Source organism: Leptonychotes weddellii, chromosome 9, assembly GCF_054177405.1.
Source record: "Leptonychotes weddellii isolate Sample4059 chromosome 9, ASM5417740v2, whole genome shotgun sequence".
NCBI lineage: Eukaryota > Metazoa > Chordata > Mammalia > Carnivora > Phocidae > Leptonychotes > Leptonychotes weddellii.
Window position 1 is genome coordinate 92,837,782 of NC_138377.1, and position 22,618 is coordinate 92,860,399.

A 22,618-nucleotide genomic window follows, 5' to 3' on the forward strand; every position below is an offset into this window, starting at 1 on the left:
TATATACTGGTTCCTTCTCAATGTTCAGTTCTTAGCTATAATTTCACTCCCTCAGAGTGAAATGTTAATGTTACTGAATAATTTAATGGGAGTCAAATACAAGTTTCTGTTTAGAGATTTTAATCTCCTCACCACCATCACTGATAGTCAAAGATACAATGGACTAGTTTGAAAAAATGACAGCCTGTTAGATTAGATAAAATCTGTAGCACTTTTTTAGATTTTAATTTTTACCTAAATTGACTTAAATTATCTCTATATCTCAATTCTTGGCTTTGGACATTAGGGTGTGTCACCTCTTTATACTTAGCAAAGAATTGTTCTCTTCCTTGTAGTAATTTTCCCAACCATTAGAACTCTTAAGATTTTTCTTCTCTGGGGACGCCTAGGTGCTCGGTTGGTTAAGTGTCTGCCTTTGGCTCAGGTCATGATCCCAGGGTCGTGGGATCGAGTCCTGCATTGGGCTCTCTGCTGAGCAGAGAGAGAGCCTGCTTCTCCCTCTGCCTGCTGCCCCCCTACTTGTGCTCTCTGTCTCTTCCTCTGACAAATAAAATCTTAAAAAAAAAAAAAGATTTTTCTTCTCTGAAAAGGGAAAGCAAGAGGCATCTATACAATTAAGTGTCTGAATGTTTATGTCCCCCCACCCAAATTTATATGTTAAATGCTAGTGTGATTATATTAGGAAGTGGGGCCTTTAGGAGGTTCTTAGATCATTAAGGTGGAGCCCTCATGAATGGGATTACTATTCTTTTTTTTTTTTTTAAGATTTTTAAAAATTTATTTGCCAGAGAGAGAGAGAGCACAAGGAGGGGGAGCGACAGGCAGAGGGAGAAGCAGGCTCCCCCTGAGCAAGGAGCCCATGAATCAATCCTAGGACCCTGGGATCATGACCTGAACCAAAGGCAAATGCTTAATCAATTGAGCCATCCAGGCATTCCTGGGATTAGTATTGTAAAAGAGATCCCACAGAGCTCCCTAGCCTTATTGTGTCATGAGATAGTGATCTAGAAGAAATCATTCCTGTGACCTGGAAGAGGGTCACCAACCATGCTGGCACTCTGATCTTAGACTTCCAGCCTTTAGAACTGTGAGAAATAAATTTCTATTTGTTTATAAGCTACCCAGTCTGTGATATTTTATTATAGCAGCTTGACTGGTCTAAGACAGAGGCTGATAAATATAGTTCTCTTTTAAAAATTTTTATTTTATAACATATATACAGAAGTGAACAGATGTATTTTCACAAACTGACCATACCTATATAGCCAGAAACAAAACATTACCATTCCTCTAGAGGTCCCCCATTTTGCCCCAAAATGACATCCCTCCCAAGACAAAACACCTTCCTGACTTTTAACACCATAGGTTAGCTTTGCCTGCTTATGAATTTTGTGTAAATGGAGCTAAATAGTATGTACTCTTTAGTGTCTGGCTTCTTTGAATTAACATGGTTTATAAGAATTATCCATATTGTTTTGTATAGCTATACTTTTTCATTCTCATTGCTACAGAGGATTCTATTAAGTGAGTACATCAATCTGTTGAACATTTGGATCGTTTTCAATTCCAGTGCTACAATGAACATTCTTGTACATGTCTTTGATGAACATTTTTACACATTTCTGTTGCGTATATATCCAAAAACTGAAATGCTGGGTCACAAGATATGCGTATGTTCAGCTTTAGTAGATACCAGTTTATACTCCCCAACAGTGTATGAAAGCGTTAATTGTTCTTCCTGTATCCTTGCCAGCACTCCGTATTTTCTTTCCTTTTCAATTAAGCCATTCTGGTTGGTGTTGCATTTTGGCTTTTATTTTGCATTATCTTTTTTTTTTTTTTTAAAGATTTTATTTATTTACCCGACAGAGACACAGCGAGAGAGGGAATACAAGCGGGGGGAGTGGCAGAGGGAGAAGCAGGCTTCCCGCGGAGCAGGGAGCCCGATGCGGGGCTCGATCCCAGGACCCTGGGATCATGACCTGAGCCGAAGGCAGATGCCCAACGACTGAGCCACCCAGGCGCCCCTATTTTGCATTATCTTGATGAGTAACGAAGTTCATTAAGCACCTTTTCGGGTGTCTGGTGACCAGTTGGATATTTTCTTTTATGAAGTTCCTGTTTAGATCTTTTGCCCATTTTTCTATTGTGTCATCTTTTTCTTATGGAGCTAATTTTTTAAAATTTTTTTAAGATTTATTTATTTATTTTATTTATTTAATTTTAAAAAGATTTTAAGATTTTATTTATTTATTTGACAGAGATAGAGACAGTGAGAGAGGGAACACGAGCAGGGGGTAGTGGGAGAGGGAGAAGCAGGCTTCCCATGGAGCAGGGAGCCTGATGCAGGGCTCGATCCCAGGACCCTGGGATCATGACCTGAGCTGAAGGCAGATGCTTAACGACTGAGCCACCCGGGCGCCCCAAGATTTATTTATTTATTTTAGAGAGAGAGAGTAAGGGCACGAGTAGGGGGAGGGGCAGAGGGAAAGGGGAGAGAGAGACTCCTAAGCAGACTCCCTGCTGAGCTTTGAGCCCAACTCGGGGCTTGATCTCACGACTCTGAGATCATGACCTAAGCCAATATCAAAAGTCGGAAGCTTAACCACGTGAGCCACCCAAGCACCCCTTTCTTGATTTTTCTTATTTTATTGATCATATTTCCAAATCTGTGAGTACCATCTGCTTTTAGGGACATTTTTGTTTCTTATGATCTGCACTTTAGCTTTGCTTAAATATGCCACATAAATAGCTTTTACTGCTACATTTACCTTCCACCAGCTATAATAGAGGACTGAAAGCTACTAGCAGAAAAGGCAAGGCATATCAGCTAGTTTTTCTAGAATATAACCTTTCTTCAGACCTTTGATGATAATCCTTAATTTGTATTTCTCCCACTCCTTTCCTTCTGTCATGGTTCCTAGGTAGTGTATAAGTCGTCATTGAACAGAACTGAGGTTTTTCTCTTCTTGATTGTTTGCATTATCATTAATTATTTGATGTTATTTCTGATATCTTTGTATAATTAGGCACAAGAGAACAGCAACTCCTTAAAGAAGAAGACAAAGTTTGTCAGTTTATACACAAAAGAGGGACAGGACAGGCTTGCCGTCCTGATCCCTGGTCGCCATCCTTGTGATTGCCTGGGCCAGAAACACAAGCTGATCAATAACTGTCTGATCTGTGGGCGCATTGTCTGTGAACAGGAGGGCTCTGGCCCCTGCTTTTTCTGTGGTACTCTGGTAAATTGTTTCTTTTATATTTTATTTTACTGTCCTTTGGCTGAATACGTAGGGACATTCACATCCCCAGTAATTTCTCTTTTTCTTAGGAAATTTGTTCCCTCCAATGTCCAGTGAACTCTAGTAGCAAGAATTTGATTAGTCAAAAACCCAAGGTTATGTCTTAGTACTGAGGCCTATTCGTGAGAAGAGTTTTGAGTATATACATTGTTGAGGACTCCAAGTCTTATACTGTAACATAATTCTCATATTATTATAGCTTCTATTTCCTTTTCATCTTCATTGTCTGAGAGAATGACTTCAAGAGTGTGGCAGTAATAACTGTCTTACAAACACCCTAACAAGTTGTCTAGAAAACTTACTCTGCCAGTTGAGCAGGCTGGCAGAAGCAGTGGCATTAGATGTTGGTGAAGACATCCATTTTATATTGTTTTGTTTTTTCTTCTCTCATGGGTCCTTTAATTATTCAGTACACTCAAAAAATAAGCTGATAGTGGATGACCTGAAAAATGTAGTGTCTTCCATCAAAAATATTCATAAAACAAAAACAAAAATTCATCAGACAGCAGTAAATATCCTCTCCTATGGGGCTTTCTCTAGAGAAATGCCCTGTGGCTGCTGGCAGAAACTTTCTGTGCCACTGAGGCAACTTCTAGGCAATTTCAGTGTTTTCCACTAGATCTCTTGCATCCTTCAGTTCACGAATCAGAGTAATGTAAAGCAAATTGGCTTTGAAGTCTTACAGCTTTGTAAACTCAGTATGAAATTGTTTTGTTTTGTTTTTTGTATAGGTTTTTTTTTTTAAGATTTTTAAAAATTTATTTATTTCACAGAGAGAGACACAGTGAGAGAGGGAACACAAGCAGGGGGAGTGGGAGAGGGAGAAGCAGGCTTCCCGCGGAGCAGGGAGCCCGATGCGGGGCTCGATCCCAGGACCCTGGGACCATGACCTGAGCTGAAGGCAGATGCTTAACGACTGAGCCAAACGACTGTTTTTAAGTAACTCCTTTTTTGCCTTCCTTCTTATAGTTGCAGTGATTTTATAATAAACAGAACTTTTTCTTTGCTTAATATATTCATTATTTTATAAGTAGGTAATATTTGAAGGCAAAGAAATGAAATACATATAGTATAAAAGTATAAAAGTTAGACTAATTTTCACTGATGGCACTGTAACTTGCTTTTTCTGGTTCTTTCTAATAAGACATCTGCTTATAACTTCTTTTTTAAGACTTGGATTTCATGATTAGAACTGGAAGTCTTTTTTTTTTTTTTTTTAAAGATTTTATTTATTTGAGACAGAGAGAATGAGAGACAGAGAGCATGAGAGGGAGGAGGGTCAGAGGGAGAAGCAGACTCCCTGCCGAGCAGGGAGCCCGATGCGGGACTCGATCCCGGGACTCCAGGATCATGACCTGAGCCGAAGGCAGTCGCTCAACCAACTGAGCCACCCAGGCGCCCGAACTGGAAGTCTTTAAAAAACGTGTATTTTTACCAGTATTCTCAGTGATGGCAAATCTTTGTCCTTTGAAAGAAGGTTAGATTTTTTTTTCTTTTTTTTTTAACTATCAAATCATTCAGGGATACTTCCAGTGAGATAAGTTTTTTCTGTGGTTCATAAAAGAAGGGATGAGTAGAAAGAGACTAGGGCAAACTCATTTGGATATGTATATTTTTGGTGTATTTGCTTGGATTAAAAAAACACCAACAGTCTCATTATTTTATTGCCGTATCTAATGTGTAATTTGAGGTTACATTTTAGGATATCAAGCAAGCAAAATTAATGTAACTTGGATCATGTGTCTTTTATTACTTTATAGGTATGTACTCGTGAAGAACAGGATATTTTACAGCGTGACTCAAACAAGAGCCAGAAACTGCTGAAGAAGCTAATGTCAGGTAGGCAGCAATCTTCTGATTGGATCATCATGGTGGTGGGTACATCTTGTTGTATCTGTGATTGTTTCTTTCTTGTACCCTGCTATGCAAGATGCAGTTTATTCATCCATTTATTCTACAATCATTTATTTTTTTTAAGTTATTAAAACCACCTAACATTGAGCAAAAAACTACTAATAATATTGGATTATAACCCAAAGAATAAAATTAATGTCCTGAATCAAATGAATAAGTTAAATGGGAGAGAAGGGACAGCTCTTTATTATAGAAGAATTCCAATTGTTGCCATGAAGGAATGAGGGTTATAGAAAATCGCCATTTAGAATACCACAGTTTTAGTAATTGCCACGAGCAAGATCCACTAATTGATGCTAAAATTGTTGGATGAAAGTTTAGGAATAGGAGATTTGCAAGTTCATGAAAAACCAGGAAAGACTGAAGAATTATCACAGATTAGAGGACGCTAAGGAGACATGACAAGTAACTGCAGTGTGGGATTCTGAATTGGATCCTAGAACAGGAAAATAACGTTAATGGCAAAAATGTTGGAATGCAAATAAAGACTGTAATTTAGTTAATAGTATTGTACTAATGTTAATTTCTTTGGATAATTACACTATGGTTATGTAAGATAAGGTATTAACATTAAGGGAAGCCTACTGAAAGTTATACAGAAGTCTATTTTTTTTTTTGGCAACTCTTTTCTAAGTCTTATATAGTTGAAAAACACATGGTAAAAATAGTTAAGGATGGGGCACCTGGCTGGCTCATTTGGTGGAGCATGCGAGTCTTGATCTCAGAGTTGTGAGTTTGAGCCCCATGTTGGGTGTAGAGATTACTTAAATAAAAACTTAAAAATAAGATTTTATTTTTAAAAAAATTTTTTAAATTTTATTTACTTATTTATTTATTTTACAGATTTTATTTGAGAGAGAAAGAGCAGGTGTGGGTGGGGGGGGCAGAGGAAGAGGGAGAAGCAGGCTCCCCTCTGAGCAGGGAGCCCCATGCAGAGCTCAAACCCACGAACCTGAGATATTAACTGACGACTAAGCCACCCAGGCGCCCCCATGGTTTTTTTTTTTATAAAGATTGATTGATTGGTATTATAAAGTAGTGATCATAGTGTGTATAGAACTTTATGTTTTCCGGAGCACCTGGGTGGCTCAGTTGTTAAGTGTCTGCCTTTGGCTCAGGTCATGATCACAGAGTTCTGGGATCGAGCTCTGCATTGGGCTCCCTGCTCAGTGGGGAGCCTGCTTCTCCCTCTCCCACTCCCCCTGCTTGTGTTCCCTCTCTTGCTGTGTCTCTCTGTCAAATAAGTAAATAAAATCTTCAAAAAAAATAAAAAGAACTTTATGTTTTCCTTTTTTTCAATTGGTATTTTACAATTAGTTTCTATGTTGCTATCTATTCTTCATATTTATTGTTTTTAGTGGCTAAGAATAGTCTGTTAACTTGAATTATTGTAATTTGATCACCTACTTTTCAGTTACTGGATATTTTGACTCTTAAATCTTTCAGTTTATTTCCCTGGGATAAATTCTTAAGAATCAGATTATTGAGTCAAAGAATATGATTTTTTTTTTAAAGTAGTCTCTACACCCTACGTGAGAGGCTTGAACTCACAACCCTGAGATCAGGAGTTCCATGTTTCACTGACTGAGCCAGGCAGGTGCCACAAAGAATATGATTCTTTAGGGGCACCTGGGTGGCTCAGTCTGTTAGGTGTCTAATTCTTGATTTTGGCTTAGGTCATGATCTCAGGTTTGTGAGACCGAGCCCTGCAATAGGCTCCGCACTGGATATGGAGCCTGCTTAAGATTTTCTCACTCTCCCTCTGCCTTTCCCCACTCTCTCTCCCTCACTTAAAAAAAAAAAAAAAAAAAGGATTTTTAAATTTATTTTTATTCTTTTAACAATATGATTTAAAAAATTGAAGTGTAATTGACATACAATTTAATATTAGTTTCAGGTGTACAACATAGTGATTGACAATTGTGTATGTTGTGAGGTGCTCACCACAAGTGTAGTTACTACCATCCATCACCATATGATGCTATTAAAATACCATTGACTAGGGGTGCCTGGGTAGCTTAGTCGGTTGGGCGTGTGCCTTCAGCTCAGGTCATGATCCCAGAGTTCCAGGATCGAGTTCTGCATTGGGCTCCCTGCTCGGCGGGAGTCTCCTTCTTCATCTGCCCCTCACCCCACTCGTGCTCTCTCTCTGTCAAATAAATAAATAGAATCTTAAAAAAAAAAAGAATTAAAAAAATACCATTGACTATATTCCCTGTGCTGTACCTTTTATCCCTGTGACTTAATCATTACGTAAGTGGAAGCCGTTACCTCCCCACTCCCCTTCATCCCTTTTTGCCCATCTCCCCCTTTCCACCACCCCCCCGGCAACCACCAGTTTTTTCTCTGTATCTATGGGTCAGTTTCTGCTTTTGTTTGTTTTGTTTTTTAGATTCCACATATAAGTGAAATCATATGGTATTTGTCTTTAATATGATCATTTTTGACACTGAAAATGTATTTGCCATATTACTTTACCAAAATATACCAATCTGTAACAGGATAGTGACTAAAACCTGTCACTTGAATTTTGACATTTCAAATATTTTTATCTCTATACTTAAAAATTTTTTTATTGAAGGGGCACCTGGGTGGCTCAGATGGTTGGGCGTCGGCCTTCTGCTCAGATCATGATCTCCGGGTCCTGGGATTGAGCCCCATGTCGGGTTCCCGGCTCAGCTGAGAGCCTGCTTCTCCCTCTCCCTCTCCCTCTTCCCTTGCATGTGCTCTCTGTGTGTGTCTCTCTCTCAAATGAATAAATAAAATCTTTAAAAAAAATTTTTTATTGAAGAAGTTGAACATGTCTCCCTATCTTTTCAGTTAGGATTTAAGATCATTATTATAAGAAAAGTTAGTTCTAAGGGTTTTTCTTATATTCAGAACACAAGAATCTCTCTCTCTGATCTTAAAAGAGAGGCTTTTTTTTTTTTTCCCAAAGATTTTATTTATTTATTTGAGAGAGAGAGAATGAGAGAAAGAGAGCATGAGAGGGAGGAGGGTCAGAGGGAGAAGCAGACTCCCTGCTGAGCAGGGAGCCCGATGCGGGACTCGATCCCGGGACTCCAGGATCATGACCTGACCCGAAGGCAGTTGCTTAACCAACTGAGCCACCCAGGCGCCCCGAGGCTTTTTTTTTTTTTTAAGGATTTTATTTATTTATTTATTTGACAGAGAGAGACACAGTGAGAGAGGGAACACAAGCAGGCGGAGTGGGGGAGGGAGAAGCAGGCTTCCCTCAGAGCAGGGAGCCCGATACGGGGCTTGATCCCAGGACCCTGGGATCATGACCTAAGCCAAAGGCAGACACTTAACGACTGAGCCACCCAGGCACCCCTTAAAAGAGTTTTGACAGGACTTTGAACAGGCCTGGAGTTTGAATAAAGAGAAAGGTTAGCCTTCAGTATAGCCTTGTTTTCCTAACACATCTTGGGTCTTTGTTTTTTCATAATTTATGACTCTCTTTTCTGGGATATATAGGTTTTTGGTTTGCTGTCACACAGGAGATGACACATGGTCCAAGGAATGAATGTGGGCTCGTTAGACCTAAATTTAAATTTTGTTTCCATCTTCTAATTTCTACCTGAGTGACTCAATAAGTTTATTATTGTCTCTGAACTTCTTTACAGAAAAAGAAACTGTCTTACACAGTTATTGGGAGAATTAAATAATGTAATATATTAAGTGCCTTAGCATCTAGTAAGTTTTCAGTATTCATTTCTGTCCCTTTCCTGCAATTTCTACTCTTTTTTCTTCCATTATTTTTTAGTTTTGCTATGTGAAAGTATGTTTAAAGGCCATAGTCAGCCCTATTCAATAAAGCTTTTCTTTTCTTTCTTTTTTTTTTTAAGATTTTATTTATTTGACAAAGAGAGAGACAGTGAGAGAGGGAATACAAGCAGGGGAAGTGGGAGAGGGAGAAGCAGGCTTCCCATGGAGCAGGGAGCCCAACACAGGGCTTGATCCCAGCACCCTGGGATCATGACCTGAGCTGAAGGCAGACGCTTAACGACTGAGCCACCCAGGCACCCCTCAATAAAGCTTTTCATTTATAATGCATTTTTCTATTGTTTAACAGTTTGGTACCCTTAGTGATCCAAATTTCCATATGGGAAGAAATAGATCCTACTGTATACTGAGAACCAATTCTGTGTCAAGCAATGCTTCATGCTTGATAAGTAAAGCTTGGCCTGTGTATTTGTTTTTCATTGAAGTGAAAACTGTCAGCCATCTGGAGCAGAGCCAGATCTTCTGTTACTGTGTTCTTCACTGCCCAGTGAAAAAACTATATTATAGGCTGACACCATTTGGTTTCCTTATTGAATTTCAGGGACGGAGAGTTCTGGAAAAGTGGACATCTCTACCAAGGACCTTCTTCCTCATCAAGAATTGCGAATTAAGTCTGGTCTGGAGAAGGCTATTAAGCATAAAGACAAACTGTTAGAATTTGACAGAACTAGGTATGATGTGGGTTAGAATAACAAGTGCTAAGCAATAGACTGGTCCATAAATTCTGGCCATTAAAACATTTATTCTGGCATTTGATACCTTTCTAGGGTGGAGTATGAAAGATTCACAGCAAAAGAAGTGTTCCACTGTGTACGAGACCTACATCTTGTTTTTGAATTCATGTTTGAATAAGATAGGCTCTCACCAAGAGGATCTTACCCTGCAACATTTTTTTGATTTTTGGCAGATGCTACTATACCCCTCGAAAGTTGATTTGGGTTGACAGAATTCCCCAGTTGTTCCACTTGCAGCCATTTATTCCGTCAGTCCGCATATGTGAGAGTGCCTACCCGGTGCAGACTGCTGTGCTGGGCTCTGGAGGGTCTGTAAGAAATTGCCTCTGGGAGAGTGTAGGTAGTGGTATATCATGGGAAGGTATCATTTACCCTTCCTTCCCTTTGACACTAAATTTGTTTTCTGATTTAATGATTAATATATTAAAATGTCTGTAAATTGGCTTTTACATTCCTATATGTTTGTCATTTAGCCTATCGACTTCTGTTTAGGAGACAGTTTTATTGGTTTGTTAATTCCATTTTTTATTTCTTTCATATTTTTCTTCTTTTGGACAAAATATGTATTGAGAGCCAGTTAGTGGTAAAAATGTTTAAATAGGACTTGTACACTCATTTTTCAAATGGCTGTGTGAGAATCTGTGAGGGTCCTTGGAGAACCCTGAATCTTTTACTTATTTTAACTGACTTGGGAGTCTATTCCTGGCATTATAACCCTTTGGTTAGACATGCTTCCTCCTTCCAAACCATTTTCTATAAATCTAAGTATAACTTTGAAAGCTATTTCTTGAGTAAGCCCATCACAAGGTTTGTAACTCATATTTACTCTTAATCCTTTAAATAGCACTTTTCTCCCTACTCAGTAAAATTTTATCATTAGAAATAGAATTGGCAATGAAGTACATTTCTTGGTAAACGGAAACTAGAAAAGTGTCTCTCCCTACTGATAATTGCCCCCTTTTCTTGTGTGTTCCAAGGTACCAATTTCATTATTTAGGTTCACATGTAGGACCAGTTTTCTCCTGAGCCCTCTGAAACCTCCCACTCTGTCTGCTTTAAAACTTGTATAATTCCAGCTGTGTCCTGAAAAATTGTAATCAATATATGAATCTAATTTCAGTATTTCCCTATGCCTGTGTATATCACTAATTTTCATTATGCACAAAGTCAGTTGTGACTGGATTTGTGCATTTCAAGTAGTCACTTAACTTCTTTGAGCCCCAGGTTCATTATCTAAAGAATGAGAGAGTTGGGTCATCAAAATTCCTTCTGGTTCTCAGTCGGTATGATCTTAGGAATAGGCCTGATTGTCATATCTTGGAATTTGACAAGTGTTTTAGTGTTTTAGTGAGGGACTAAAGATAGGTTTGGAGGGCAGGGGATAGAAACTGGCTTATAGTAGTAGAGTAGTAGGATGTCCTAAGAGTAAGCCAGAGGACTTTAACAGTCCAGGATAGAACTCCTTAGTTTTTAAGGGAAAGGGCAGCAGTTGGACCTAGCAAGAATAGACTAGGCCCCAGGAGTAGAGGGAGTAGGATAGTGAGTAACCTGCCAAGACATGAACTCAGATGCAGCAAAACCTGGTGGAAGCCCAATTATGGCTGGACTAGTAAAAAAAAAAAAACATGGTAGAAGCATAATGGGTTATGCTGCTGTGTCTTTTTCTGCCTGAGAGTGAAATTAGTTTTAGGAGCTGAACTGAGACTGCAGTGGGGATAAGATACATGCAGAAGCTGGGAACCAAGCAGAACTTGACCTGATTTTGGAACTTTTTCGGGCATCTATATTTAAGGTAATAATCTGAGGATATCAAGTCCTTGTTTTATCAACAGTGACCCAATTGACATGTGATCTGTTTTTTACCTCCTTAGCATTCGAAGGACCCAAGTCATTGATGATGAGTCAGATTACTTTGCCAGTGATTCTAACCAGTGGTTGTCTAAAATTGAACGGGAGACCCTGCAAAAGCGAGAGGAGGAGCTGAGAGAATTTCGACATATGTCTCGGCTCTCTAAGAAAATCACCATTGACTTTGCAGGCAGGAAGATCGTGGAAGATGAAAATTCACTAGCAGAGTATCACAGCAAGTAAGTGGGCAGCACCAGAAAGGGTTTGGGAGGGGACAGTTTGACTGTAAAGGATTTGCCCCCCTGTCACGGATCTGTTATTTTGTTTATTTTCTATTTTATTTTATTTTTTAAAAGATGTTATTTATTTGAGAGAAGAGAGAGAGAGCATGAGCAAGGGGAGGGACGGAAGGAGAGGGAGAAGCAGACTCCCCTGCTGAGCAGGAGCCCGACATGGGGCTCAATCCCAGGACCCTGGGACCATGACCTGAACTGAAGATAGACGCTTAACTGACTGAGCCACCCAGGTGCCCCTATTTTTGTTGATTTTAAAAATATATTCATTTGGAATAGAAATATGTAAGAGTAGCTAAGAAAATTTTGAAAATGAACAGTGAGGGGAACTTGTCTTCTAGATAATTGCTGTAGTTTGATAAACTTTTTAAAACAATGAGGTATAGTTTGGGCATGGGAGAAGATCAATGAAATATAAAGAAATCCAGAAACAAACCTGCATTGTGTGTGCTTGTGTATACACATGTGTAAATTAGTAATTGAAACAGGTAGCATTTCTCTTTTTTTTTTTTGAAGATTTATTTAGGGGCGCCTGGGTGGCTCAGTCATTAAGTGTCTGCCTTCGGCTCAGGTCATGATCCCGGGGTTCTGGGATCGAGCCCCGCATCGGGCTCCCTACTCCGCGGGAAGCCTGTTTCTCCCTCTCCCACTCCCCCTGCTTGTGTTCCCTCTCTCGCTGTGTCTCTATCAAATAAATAAAAAATCTTTAAAAAAAATTAATAAAAGATTTATTTATTTGAGAGAGCGTGTGTGCGCGAGTAGGGGGAGGGGCAGAGGGACAGGAAGAGGGAGAGAATCTCAAGCAGACTCCCCGCTGAACACTCACAGAGCCTGACATGGGGCTCTATCCCCTGACCCTGAGATCATGACCTGAGCCAAAATCGACAGAGCTACCCAGGCTCTCCTGAAACAGGTAGCATTTCTAAATAGTAAGGAAAGGGTTAAATATATGTTGGGATGATTGGGCACCAACTTGGAAAAAATCTACATTAGATTACCTACCTAGGGGCGCCTGGGTGGCTCAGTTGGTTAAGCGACTGCCTTCGGCTCAGGTCATGATCCTGGAGTCCCCGTATCGAGTCCCGCATCGGGCTCCCCGCTCAGCGGGGAGTCTGCTTCTCCCTCTGGCCCTCCCCCTCTCATGTGCTCTCTCTCTCTCTCAAATAAATAAATAAAATCTTTAAAAAAAAAAAAAAGATTACCTACCTAGATTACATACCTCAAACCATACTGTGATAATAAGTTTGACTAAATAGTGAAATATAGAAGAGATAAAAGGATCAGAAAGAAATAAAGAAATATAGGAGAATATAGGTATAATCTTGGTGTAATAAAGCTCTTTCTAAGCAAGATACAAAACCCAGAAATAAAAAAGACAAGACATTTTATTTATTTTATTTAAGATTTTATTTATTTATTTGAGAGAGAGCACAAGCTGGGGGGAGAGGCGGAGGGAGAGGGAGAAGCAGACTCACCCTCAGCAGGTAACCCGATGTAGGGCTTGATCCCAGGACCCTGAGATCATGACCTGAGCCGAAGGCAGCTGCTTAACCAACTGAGCCACCCAGGCACCCCAAGATATTTTTAGTAAAGTAAAAAAATACTACCAAATTGAGAGAATATTGTAAACATTTTTAAGTCAAAAGAAGAATATCTATATAATATTTATATAAATATATATTATAATATTAAATATTTAAATAATAATTATAATTATATATTAATTATATATATTATAATTTATATATTTATATTATATATTATATTACAATAATTACATAATTTTATATTATATTAATAATACAATAATATATTTATAATATTTATATTTATCTATATCTATATAAAGACCTGCTACAAACAGCCCGGTAGAAAAATGAGCAAAGGTTAAGGACAATTTACAGGTGAGGAAATACAAATAGCCTATAGACATTTTTTTTTAAGTGCTCAACTAGTTAAAAGGGTAATGCAAATTTTAAAAGCTAATGTACCATTTAATTGGCTGAAATAAAAAATACATATATATAAAATATTGCATAATCTGTGAGTGTAAGAAAATGGATATGCTCTTCTACTGTGGATGGGACTATTAAAATGGTACAGCCTCAATGTCAAGAGTGAACCCTAATGTAAAGTATGGATTTTGGGTGATAATGATGTGTCAGTGTAGGTTGATTAATTTTAACAAATGTTAAATGGTTGATAATGGAAGAAACTATGGATGTATGGGGCAAGGAGCATATGAGAAATGCGTGAGCCTTCTGTTTTCCTATGAACTTAAAACTGCTCTAAAAAATAAAGTTTAATGAAAAAATCTCCATCATGGCCAATTTCAAGTTACAAACGTGAAGTCACTGAATGTAGAGTTCAGAGATACGGTATTGGCTCCAGCATAGCAGTGAAAAGAAAGGACAGGATCTCACTCCCTGCTTTCTGTTTTGCAAATGGCATTGGTCTCTCTTTCTCTCTCTTTCTTTCTTTCTCTCTCTCTCTCCCCCCCTCATCCCCTCTTTCTCTTTCTTTCTCTGCCCCCCCCCCCTCGCCGCCAAACACACACACACAACTGGATATTGGTAAACATAGTAATGCTTGCCACAAGGTCCAATCCTTGGCCTTCTCTTTCAGATCTGGCAAATCCATCATAGAATTTTCCTAAGCAAAGGTTATTCTCTCCATAAAAGAAATTCTACCACTAACTTCAAAATAATTATTTGTTCTCACCTATTACATACTTGATACATAGATATAAAGAAAAAAATAAAATTATTTTTGGGTGATGTGTTTAGGAACTTTTAATTTTTTTCCCATTAATTTTTATTTTCCAGTTATGAATTTCCTTTATAATAATAAAATTATTTTTATGTTCAATGAAAAACGGTACAGCTTTTTAGAAGTGAAATTGGATAGTATCTCAAACTGTATCTTATTCTATGCATACTTTTTGACTTGTCAACTATAACCAGATAGCAAGATGCTAGTTTCTTCATCCCTTTCTCAACATTTTAAGGAAATATTTGCCTTTCTGACACATGAAAAATGGTGTTTATTTCATCAAAATTTTTATTCACATTTCCTTGCTTTGGTTTTTTGCTGGTAATTCTGAACTTTCTAAAAATATGTTGATTAGCTATTTGTATTCTTTTATAGATTCTAGAGTTGTAGATATACTTCCCATTTGTTATGTCTCAAATCTATTTCCTTCCTTCAGATCCCACTGTCCCCCGCCTTATTTTATTTAGACTCACCTCTCCCTTCAGAAATTCTTATTTTTCTTTTCTTTTAGCTTCATGCCTGTGTTTGAAAATTATCTTGAGTTTGGAAATTTCTCCCCCAATCTTTGCCTTTGAAATAATCTACCTACTTGGTACAACACGTGGGATGATAATAGCAATGATTGTAATAACTGTATCATAGTAATAGCCAAATCCTTCCATGTTTTGTTCATCATCTTCATAGCTGTTTTAAACCTGCCATTTAGAGTCAAAGCTTCTTGAAGGCAAGAACCTTGTCTTCCACACCTTTTTTCTTCTTAAGGCATGCTGGCCTCAGTGTGGGACTGGAACTCACAACTCTGAATTTAAAACCCGAGCTGAGATCAAGAGTCCAATGCTTAACCATCTGAGACACCCAGGCGCCCCTCTTTTGTTTTTTTTCTATTTTTTATTTTTTTAAAGTTTTTATTTATTTATTTGACAGAGAGACACAGCAAGAAAGGGAACACAAGCAGGGGGAGTGGGAGAGGGAGAAGCAGGCTTCCTGCTGAGCAGAGAGCCCGATGCGGGGCTTGATCCCAGGACCCTGAGATCACGACCTGAGCCGAAGGCAGACGCTTGACGACTGAGTCACCTAGGCATCCCTCCTTCACACTTTTAAGTTGCCTTGCATATCAGAGGTTCCTAACAAATATCTCTTTGATTGTATTCAATTAAATTGTATTTAGTTGGCCTTTCCTACTGGTAAAAGCTTTTCATTATGTTGTGCCTCATGATTATCATTATCCACAAACATTTGTCAAGCATCTGGCAGGGACGTGGAGTACAGCAACAAGTAACGTAGAGGTATCAAGTAGAATAAAATACGGTCCCTGCAGGACCTATAATCTCTTACTAACCAGGAGGATTAGTTCTGTAGTCTTTAAATGAATAACATCACATTCTTTTGTGAGTTTAGAGCCAAAATAAATAACAAACACCATAGGCACAGGATAACATGGGATGTATTCAGTGACTGTTTAAATAGTAGGTATTATAGGACTTCAGAGAAAGGAGTAAGCACTTTTTTTTTTAAGATTTTATTTTATTTGACAGAGAGAGACACAGTGAGAGAGGGAACACAAGCAGGGGGAGTGAGTGAGGGAGAAGCAGACTTCCTGCCGAGCAGGGAGCCCAATGTGGGGCTCGATCCCAGGACCCTGAGATCATGACCCGAGCCGAAGGCAGACACTTAATGACTGAGCCACCCAGGCTCCCCTATTTTCTTTTTTTTAAGATTTTATTTATTTGATAGAGCACAAGCAGAGGGAGAGAGAGGGAGAAGCAGGCTCCCTGCTGAGCAAGGAGCCCGATGTGGGACTCGATCCCAGGACTCTGGGATCACGACCCAGGTCGAAGACGCTTAACCCAGGCGTCCTGCCCTACCTATTTTCTTAGTGTTCTGGAACTTTCTACTAACTTATATTCCTTAGGGTCCTTGGAGTGAAGAAAAGGAAGTTGGTGATGGGGAGTAGGGAAGATCATCCATGGACCCCTCTTTGAATTTCAAATTTTATCATTGTTGAAGGATTTTATGTTGTGGTAAGTAAGGATATTCTGAGCATATAACATTATCAATTATTGCATCCTTTGTTTTGTTATCACAGACTAGATGAAACAATTCAGGCAATTGCCAATGGAACCTTGAACCAACCACTGACCAAATTGGATAGATCTTCTGATGAGCCTTTGGGAGTTCTGGTGAATCCCAACCTGTACCAGTCCCCTCCCCAGGTTAGTGGACCTTTGTTCTAACTGGTAATAAGGAGTTTGGGCCCAGATATTTCTCCTTTCAAGTGTGCCTATTTCATAGGTTTTAGATACCAATCTGTGCTTTCAACACACCCACCACTTATTTTCTGGCTCCAGTTTTTCCAGCACTTCTAACAAGTTGACCTGTATTATCTTCCAAGTATTTCCCAAGAGAGGGTTTTTAAAAGTAAGATATTTAGATAGTAATCCCATGGTCCTTTCATTAATGTTCTTTCTCTACCTTTTATAGAAAATGGGTAGTCCCAGGGAATGGTGTTTTAAATTAATACATTCATTGTTGTCATTCATTTTTCCATTGTACATTGAGCATCTGCTATGTGCAAGCATAGTAGTAAGTGATAAACTGTATACTGCTTCTGTCCTCAAAAAACTCACCGGCTAGTAGGGAAAAAGATTACATAAGCAGCTCTAATACTAATAGAAATATAAATAAAGTATGGTGGAAACCCAGAGGAGGGAAACAGTACTTCCAGTTGAGGAGAATAAAAGAGGCTTTTATAGGGAAGCTATATTCATTAGAAGTAAATATCCAAGAAAATGAATATTTGGGGATGGTGGGGGAAAAAACATTCCAAGCAGAATGAACTGTAGGAATAAAGCATGGGTACATGAAAGCATGGCCTGTATATTTATGGAAAAATGAATTTAGCTGCTTAGATAGTACTTATCAAAGGGATTATCCTGAGAAATGGAGTAAGGTTAGGTAAGTAGAACCAAATCACTAAAGAGTGTAAATGTTTAGGAAGTTTTCACATTTTCGTTTTCTAAGTAAATGTGAGCCATAGAGGGTTCTTATGCAAAGAGATGCAATCAGAGCAGTGCTTTAGACAGCTTAACTGGAGATATTCATTCAGCTCTTTATACATGCCAGGTTCTTTGCCAGGTGCTAGGAAATTAAAAGGTGTAAAGGCCCAGCTCCTATCTTTAAGGACTTCAGATTTCCTAGAAAGATGTGTTTGGATACAAATAATTTCAATTCCTTAAGATGGTTGCATATAGGGGCGCCTGGGTGGCTCAGTCGTTAAGCGTCTGCCTTCGGCTCAGGTCAGGATCCCGGGGTCCTGGGATCGAGCCCCGCATCGGGCTCTCTGCTCCGCGGGAGGCCTGCTTCTCCCTCCCCCACTCCCTCTGCTTGTGTTCCCTCTGTCGCTGTGTCTCTCTCTGTCAAATAAATAAATAAAATCTTTAAAAAAAAAAAAAAAGATGGTTGCATATAACACTATATGTTAATTATACTTCAATTAAAAAAAAGGATAATTGCAATGATAGACACATGTTGTGCATAGAGTAGGACTTCAGGAAAGAGTTCGTAAATGCACTAGAGGAGTCACCAAAGAAATGGTGTTTGAGAGAAGACTTAAATTAAGGATGAATAACAATTTCCAATGAGACAGATCTAGGGAGGGGATTCCAGGTAGAAGGTACAACATGTAGCACAGGCTCAGCAGTTTAGGAGCATTGTAGATTTGGTAGAACCAGAAGTAACTAAGTATTTTTAAAAGTTAAGATGAAAAAAAAAAAGATGGACTAGTAGGTGTATTAGTTTCCTAGGGTAACCATAAGAAAGTATCACAATTAGTTGGCTTAAAACAACAGAAATTTATTCTCTCACAGTTCCCTAACACCAAAATCAAGGTATTGGCAGGGCACACAGTCCCTCCGAAGGCTCTACGGGAGAATGCTTCCTTGCCTCTTTGAGCTTCTGGTGGCCCTAGGCATCCCTTGGTTTGTAGCTGCATCATTCTAATGTCTGCCTCCATCTTTACATGGCCTTATTCTCTGTATGTTTTTGTCTCTATGTGTTCTTCCCTTTTATAAAGGCACCAGTCATTGGATTTGTAGTGCACCCTAACCTAGCATGACCTTATCTTAATTTGATTACATCTACAAAGACTATTTCCAAATAAGGTCACTTTCACAGTTCTGGGTAGACATAAATGTTAGGGGGGATACTACTTAACCCAGTACAGTAGTCAGCATCTTACCATGAAAGCCTTTATGTCTCATGCTAAGGAGTCTGGTTTTATTCCAAAGTAGGCAGAGAAGTCATTAAAGAATTTTAGCAGAAGATTGGCATGACTTCCATGCCTGTATAGAGAACGGATTGGAAGGAGGAGTAAGACTGGAAGCAAGGAAATTCCTAAGAAGGTTATTGCAGTAGTGCAGTGGGGAGATAATGAGGGCCCAGGTTAGTGTTGTAACACTACTAGGGTAGCAGAGAGTTATGTAAAGGCTAAAAATTTAGTCCTGTTAGTAGGGTCTATAATAATAATATTGAAAGATAAGAGATTAATTTAGGAAAGTGGCTGCGGGAACAGAGAAACAGGTAATATAAACTAGAACTGTAGTAGAGATAAAACAGAGAATGTGGGCCTCAGAATTGTTCAAACACGAACATGTTTACAAAATCAGTTATTTCCGCTATAAAGGATGAGTCTGTTCTGGATATTCAGAGTTAAGGACTTCTATCTCTGTGTAATATTTATTCTATTCTGCTTTAAGTTTTGGATAGCTATTTATATTTTTGTCTTCTACTAGGATTATAAGTTCCTTGAGAGAAAGAACTGTATCTTTTTTGTACTTTATGTGCTTCACATAGTCAAATATTCAGTAAATGTTCATTTTTTTAAGATATGATGCAGTTGATTAGAATCATAAAACTTTATTACAGAAGGATTATTAGAGATTAATTTAGTCCAACCCCCTCATTTTATAGTTGAGAAAACTGAAACTGTTAGAAGTTAAACAATTGTTGAGTCTCTAAACTACCACTCTAGTTTTTTTCCCCCTATAAATTATCAAATAAAAAGTCAAAAGTTAAGAAAACTAACCCCAAAGTTTATCATCTTAATAAAGCCTTTTTTTTTTTTTTTTTAATTTTGGAGCCTTCAGTCTTCTTGTTCTGGAAGAAACATTAACCTTTGTCATTCTGTGTCAGAACTACTGCCAGGATGAATCAGTTTGCTCTGTTACCTCTGTCCTCTCTCTTCTCTTTATGTGATGGGAGCCTTGTTTCAGTTGTGCTCCATCCTGTCTTTTAAGGGACAAGTTCATTTCAGGGTAAGAGAAAACGTCATTGCCTCCAGTAGAACTGCTGCCCGGGATGGTATCTGTTTGGCTTTATCATGATGCCACCATGTGACTCTGCCCCTAAGCACATGAAAAATGTGTGGACCAAAATGTTGAACCTTTGTTGATGGAATTATGTTGGGAAATTGTCCAGAATCCAGTATGGATCATTAATAAATATAAAGTGGGAATAATTGCAGACCTTGTACTTGGTCTACTAGTTGTATTGTTGCTGGAATTAGGAAGCTATATATGGAGATTTCAACATTTTGATTATCTTTTAAGATGGGACTTTGTTATCATACCTACAACTCCTACTGAATATAATTATACCTACTACCTTTTTTGGCCTTGTTTCAGATAAAGATGGGATAAACTTTAAGGAAACTGTGCCCAGTATGATTTCTTCATTATAAGCATTCATCTCATTTTGTATATCTACCCCAGGTTCTTTCCTTGTCAGACAGAACTGTATTTTTGGTTTCTTTTTTGTGTAGTGGATAGACCAGACAGGTGCAGCCTCACAGAAGAAGGCTTTCCATTCAGCAGGATTGGAACTAGAATTCAGCTCCTATCGGCACCAGCTGCGAATCCAGGACCAAGAATTTCAGGAAGGCTTTGATGGTGGCTGGTGCCTCTCTATGCATCAGCCCTGGGCTTCTCTGCTTGTCAGAGGGATCAAAAGGTAAGGATGGAAATGAATCTTGGCAATGGGAGATTTTACAGTGACATAAACTTGATTTAGAATTATGAATTGGGGAGGTGCCTGTGTAGCTCTGTTGGTTAAGCATCTGACTCTTGATTTCGGCTCAGGTCATGATCTCAGGGTTATGAGATTGAGCCCCACGTTGGGTCTGTGCTGGGCATGGAGCCTGCTTAAGATTCTCTATCCCCCTCCCCAGTCTTTCTATCTCTCTCTAAAAAAAAGAAATAGAGTTAATTTTCCCCAATGTAGTGATGATTTATAATACTCTTCACATAGAACTTTCAGCAATATATTCATGTTACTGATTTGGTAGTAGTGATTTTACTGAATAGCTTAAAAAAAAAAACTGAGGTTAGAAAAACTAAGGATCCTAGTCATAACAAAGAATAGAAGACCAGTTTTTCATCTTTGTAAGAAAGTCTTTTTTTTTTTTTTAAGATTTTATTTATTTGTTGAAGAGAGAGAGCACAATCAGGGGGAGCGGCAGGCAGAGGGAGAAGCAGGCTCCCTGCTGAGCAAGGAGCCAGATGTGGGACTGGATCCCAGGACCCTGGGATCGTGACCCAAGTTGAAGGCAGACGCTTAACCGACTGAGCCACCCAGGCATCCCTGGAAGAAAGTCTTGACAAGACTTGGCTTTGCCTTTGTAATATAGCACTCAGCAACATTAATGGTTTGATCCTATTTGAAATTCAAAGTTTTTATACCTATTTATTAATATTTTTTAATACATCAGCCCAACTGTGGTTTTGTTTTTCTATCATATATCTATCTACTAATCTGAGTAACCATATTGAGAAACTGTTTTACCACAAATTCCTTTTCTACAAAAAGTGCGGGATTTAGTAAGAGTTAAGTAGAAGTATTATAGAGTTGAGTCATTGTACCTATTAATAATGGTCAGAACTTACTATTCTGTGGTTTCATCTTTCTTCTCAATTCAATTTTAAAAAACAGTTTTTTTGGAGTGCCTGGCTGGCTCATTTGGTAGAACATGTGACTCTTGATCTTGGGGTTGTAAGTTTGAGCCCACATTGGGTATAGAGATTACTTAAAATTAAAATCTTTAAAAAAATAAAATAAAAAATAGGTTTTTCTCTGCTTTCATAGATATAAATAGAAAATTGGAAAATACAGAAAAAGATCACGTATAATCCCACCACTTAGAAACAGCTACTGTTAGGGATGCCTGGGTCGCTCAGTCAGTTGAGCATCTGCCTTTGGTTCTAGCCGTGATCCCAGGGTCCTGGGATCAAGCCCGATGTCCCCATGTCGGGCTCTCTGCTCAGAGGGGAGCCTGCTTATCCCTCTCCCTCTGCCTGCCACTCCCCCTGCTTGTGCTCTCTCTGTGTCAAATAAATAAATCTTCTAAAAAAAAGAAAGAAAAAGAAACAGCTATTGTTAGCATTTTAGAGAGTTTACTTACATTTTTTTCCTGTGCAAATTGTTATATAGTAAGATCATAATATATATTGTTTTACTTCTTTCACTTTATCATTACAACATATTCATTTTTCCTTTTTTCCCAGTTTTATTGAAATGTAATTAACATATAACATTAGTTTAAGGTGTACAATATAATGATTTGATAGGTAAGTATATATTTTTACATAATTGCCTCAGTAAGTTTAGTTAACATCCATTACCTCACATAGTTACAAAATTTTGTTTGTCATGAGAACTTCTTTTTAAAAAAAGATTTTATTTATTTCAGGGGGAGTGGGGAGAGGGAGAAATAGGATCCCCGCTGAGCAGGGCTTGGAGCTCCTCGATCCCAGGACCCTGGGATCATGACCTGAGCCCAAGGTAGACGCGTATATCACTGAGCCACCCAGGCGCCTCTGTCATGAGGACTTCTAAGATCTACTTTCTTAGCAGCTTTTGAATATAGAATACAGTACTTTTTAAAAAATTTTATTTAGTTATTATTTATTTATTTGAG

The 22,618-nt window shown here is 38.5% G+C and overlaps 3 protein-coding genes across 7 annotated transcripts in view; 2 read left to right on the forward strand and 1 right to left on the reverse strand.

Moving 5' to 3' along the window:
• CSNK1G1 (casein kinase 1 gamma 1) overlaps positions 1–22,618 on the reverse strand; it is a 269,186-nt gene that overhangs the window by 193,336 nt on the left and 53,232 nt on the right. The gene's annotated exons all lie outside the window — the stretch shown is intronic.
• Positions 1–22,618, forward strand: part of LOC102731775 (estrogen receptor-like) — a 464,527-nt gene that overhangs the window by 50,318 nt on the left and 391,591 nt on the right. The gene's annotated exons all lie outside the window — the stretch shown is intronic.
• The window catches only part of TRIP4 (thyroid hormone receptor interactor 4), a 63,583-nt gene that overhangs the window by 11,763 nt on the left and 29,202 nt on the right, over positions 1–22,618 (forward strand). For 4 of the 5 annotated variants that reach the window (XR_014148128.1, XM_006734860.3, XM_081829554.1 and 1 more), the window contains exons 4-9: positions 3,030–3,242; positions 5,063–5,141; positions 9,544–9,673; positions 11,608–11,823; positions 16,736–16,862; positions 20,468–20,655. Coding sequence is in view for 4 of the 5 variants with exons in the window: in XM_006734860.3 (XP_006734923.2) it covers positions 3,030–3,242; positions 5,063–5,141; positions 9,544–9,673; positions 11,608–11,823; positions 16,736–16,862; positions 20,468–20,655 (953 nt within the window). In the remaining variant the exon portion in view is untranslated. The remainder of the gene's footprint in view (positions 1–3,029; positions 3,243–5,062; positions 5,142–9,543; positions 9,674–11,607; positions 11,824–16,735; positions 16,863–20,467; positions 20,656–22,618) is intronic. The other variant, XM_081829556.1, reaches the window with a different exon arrangement.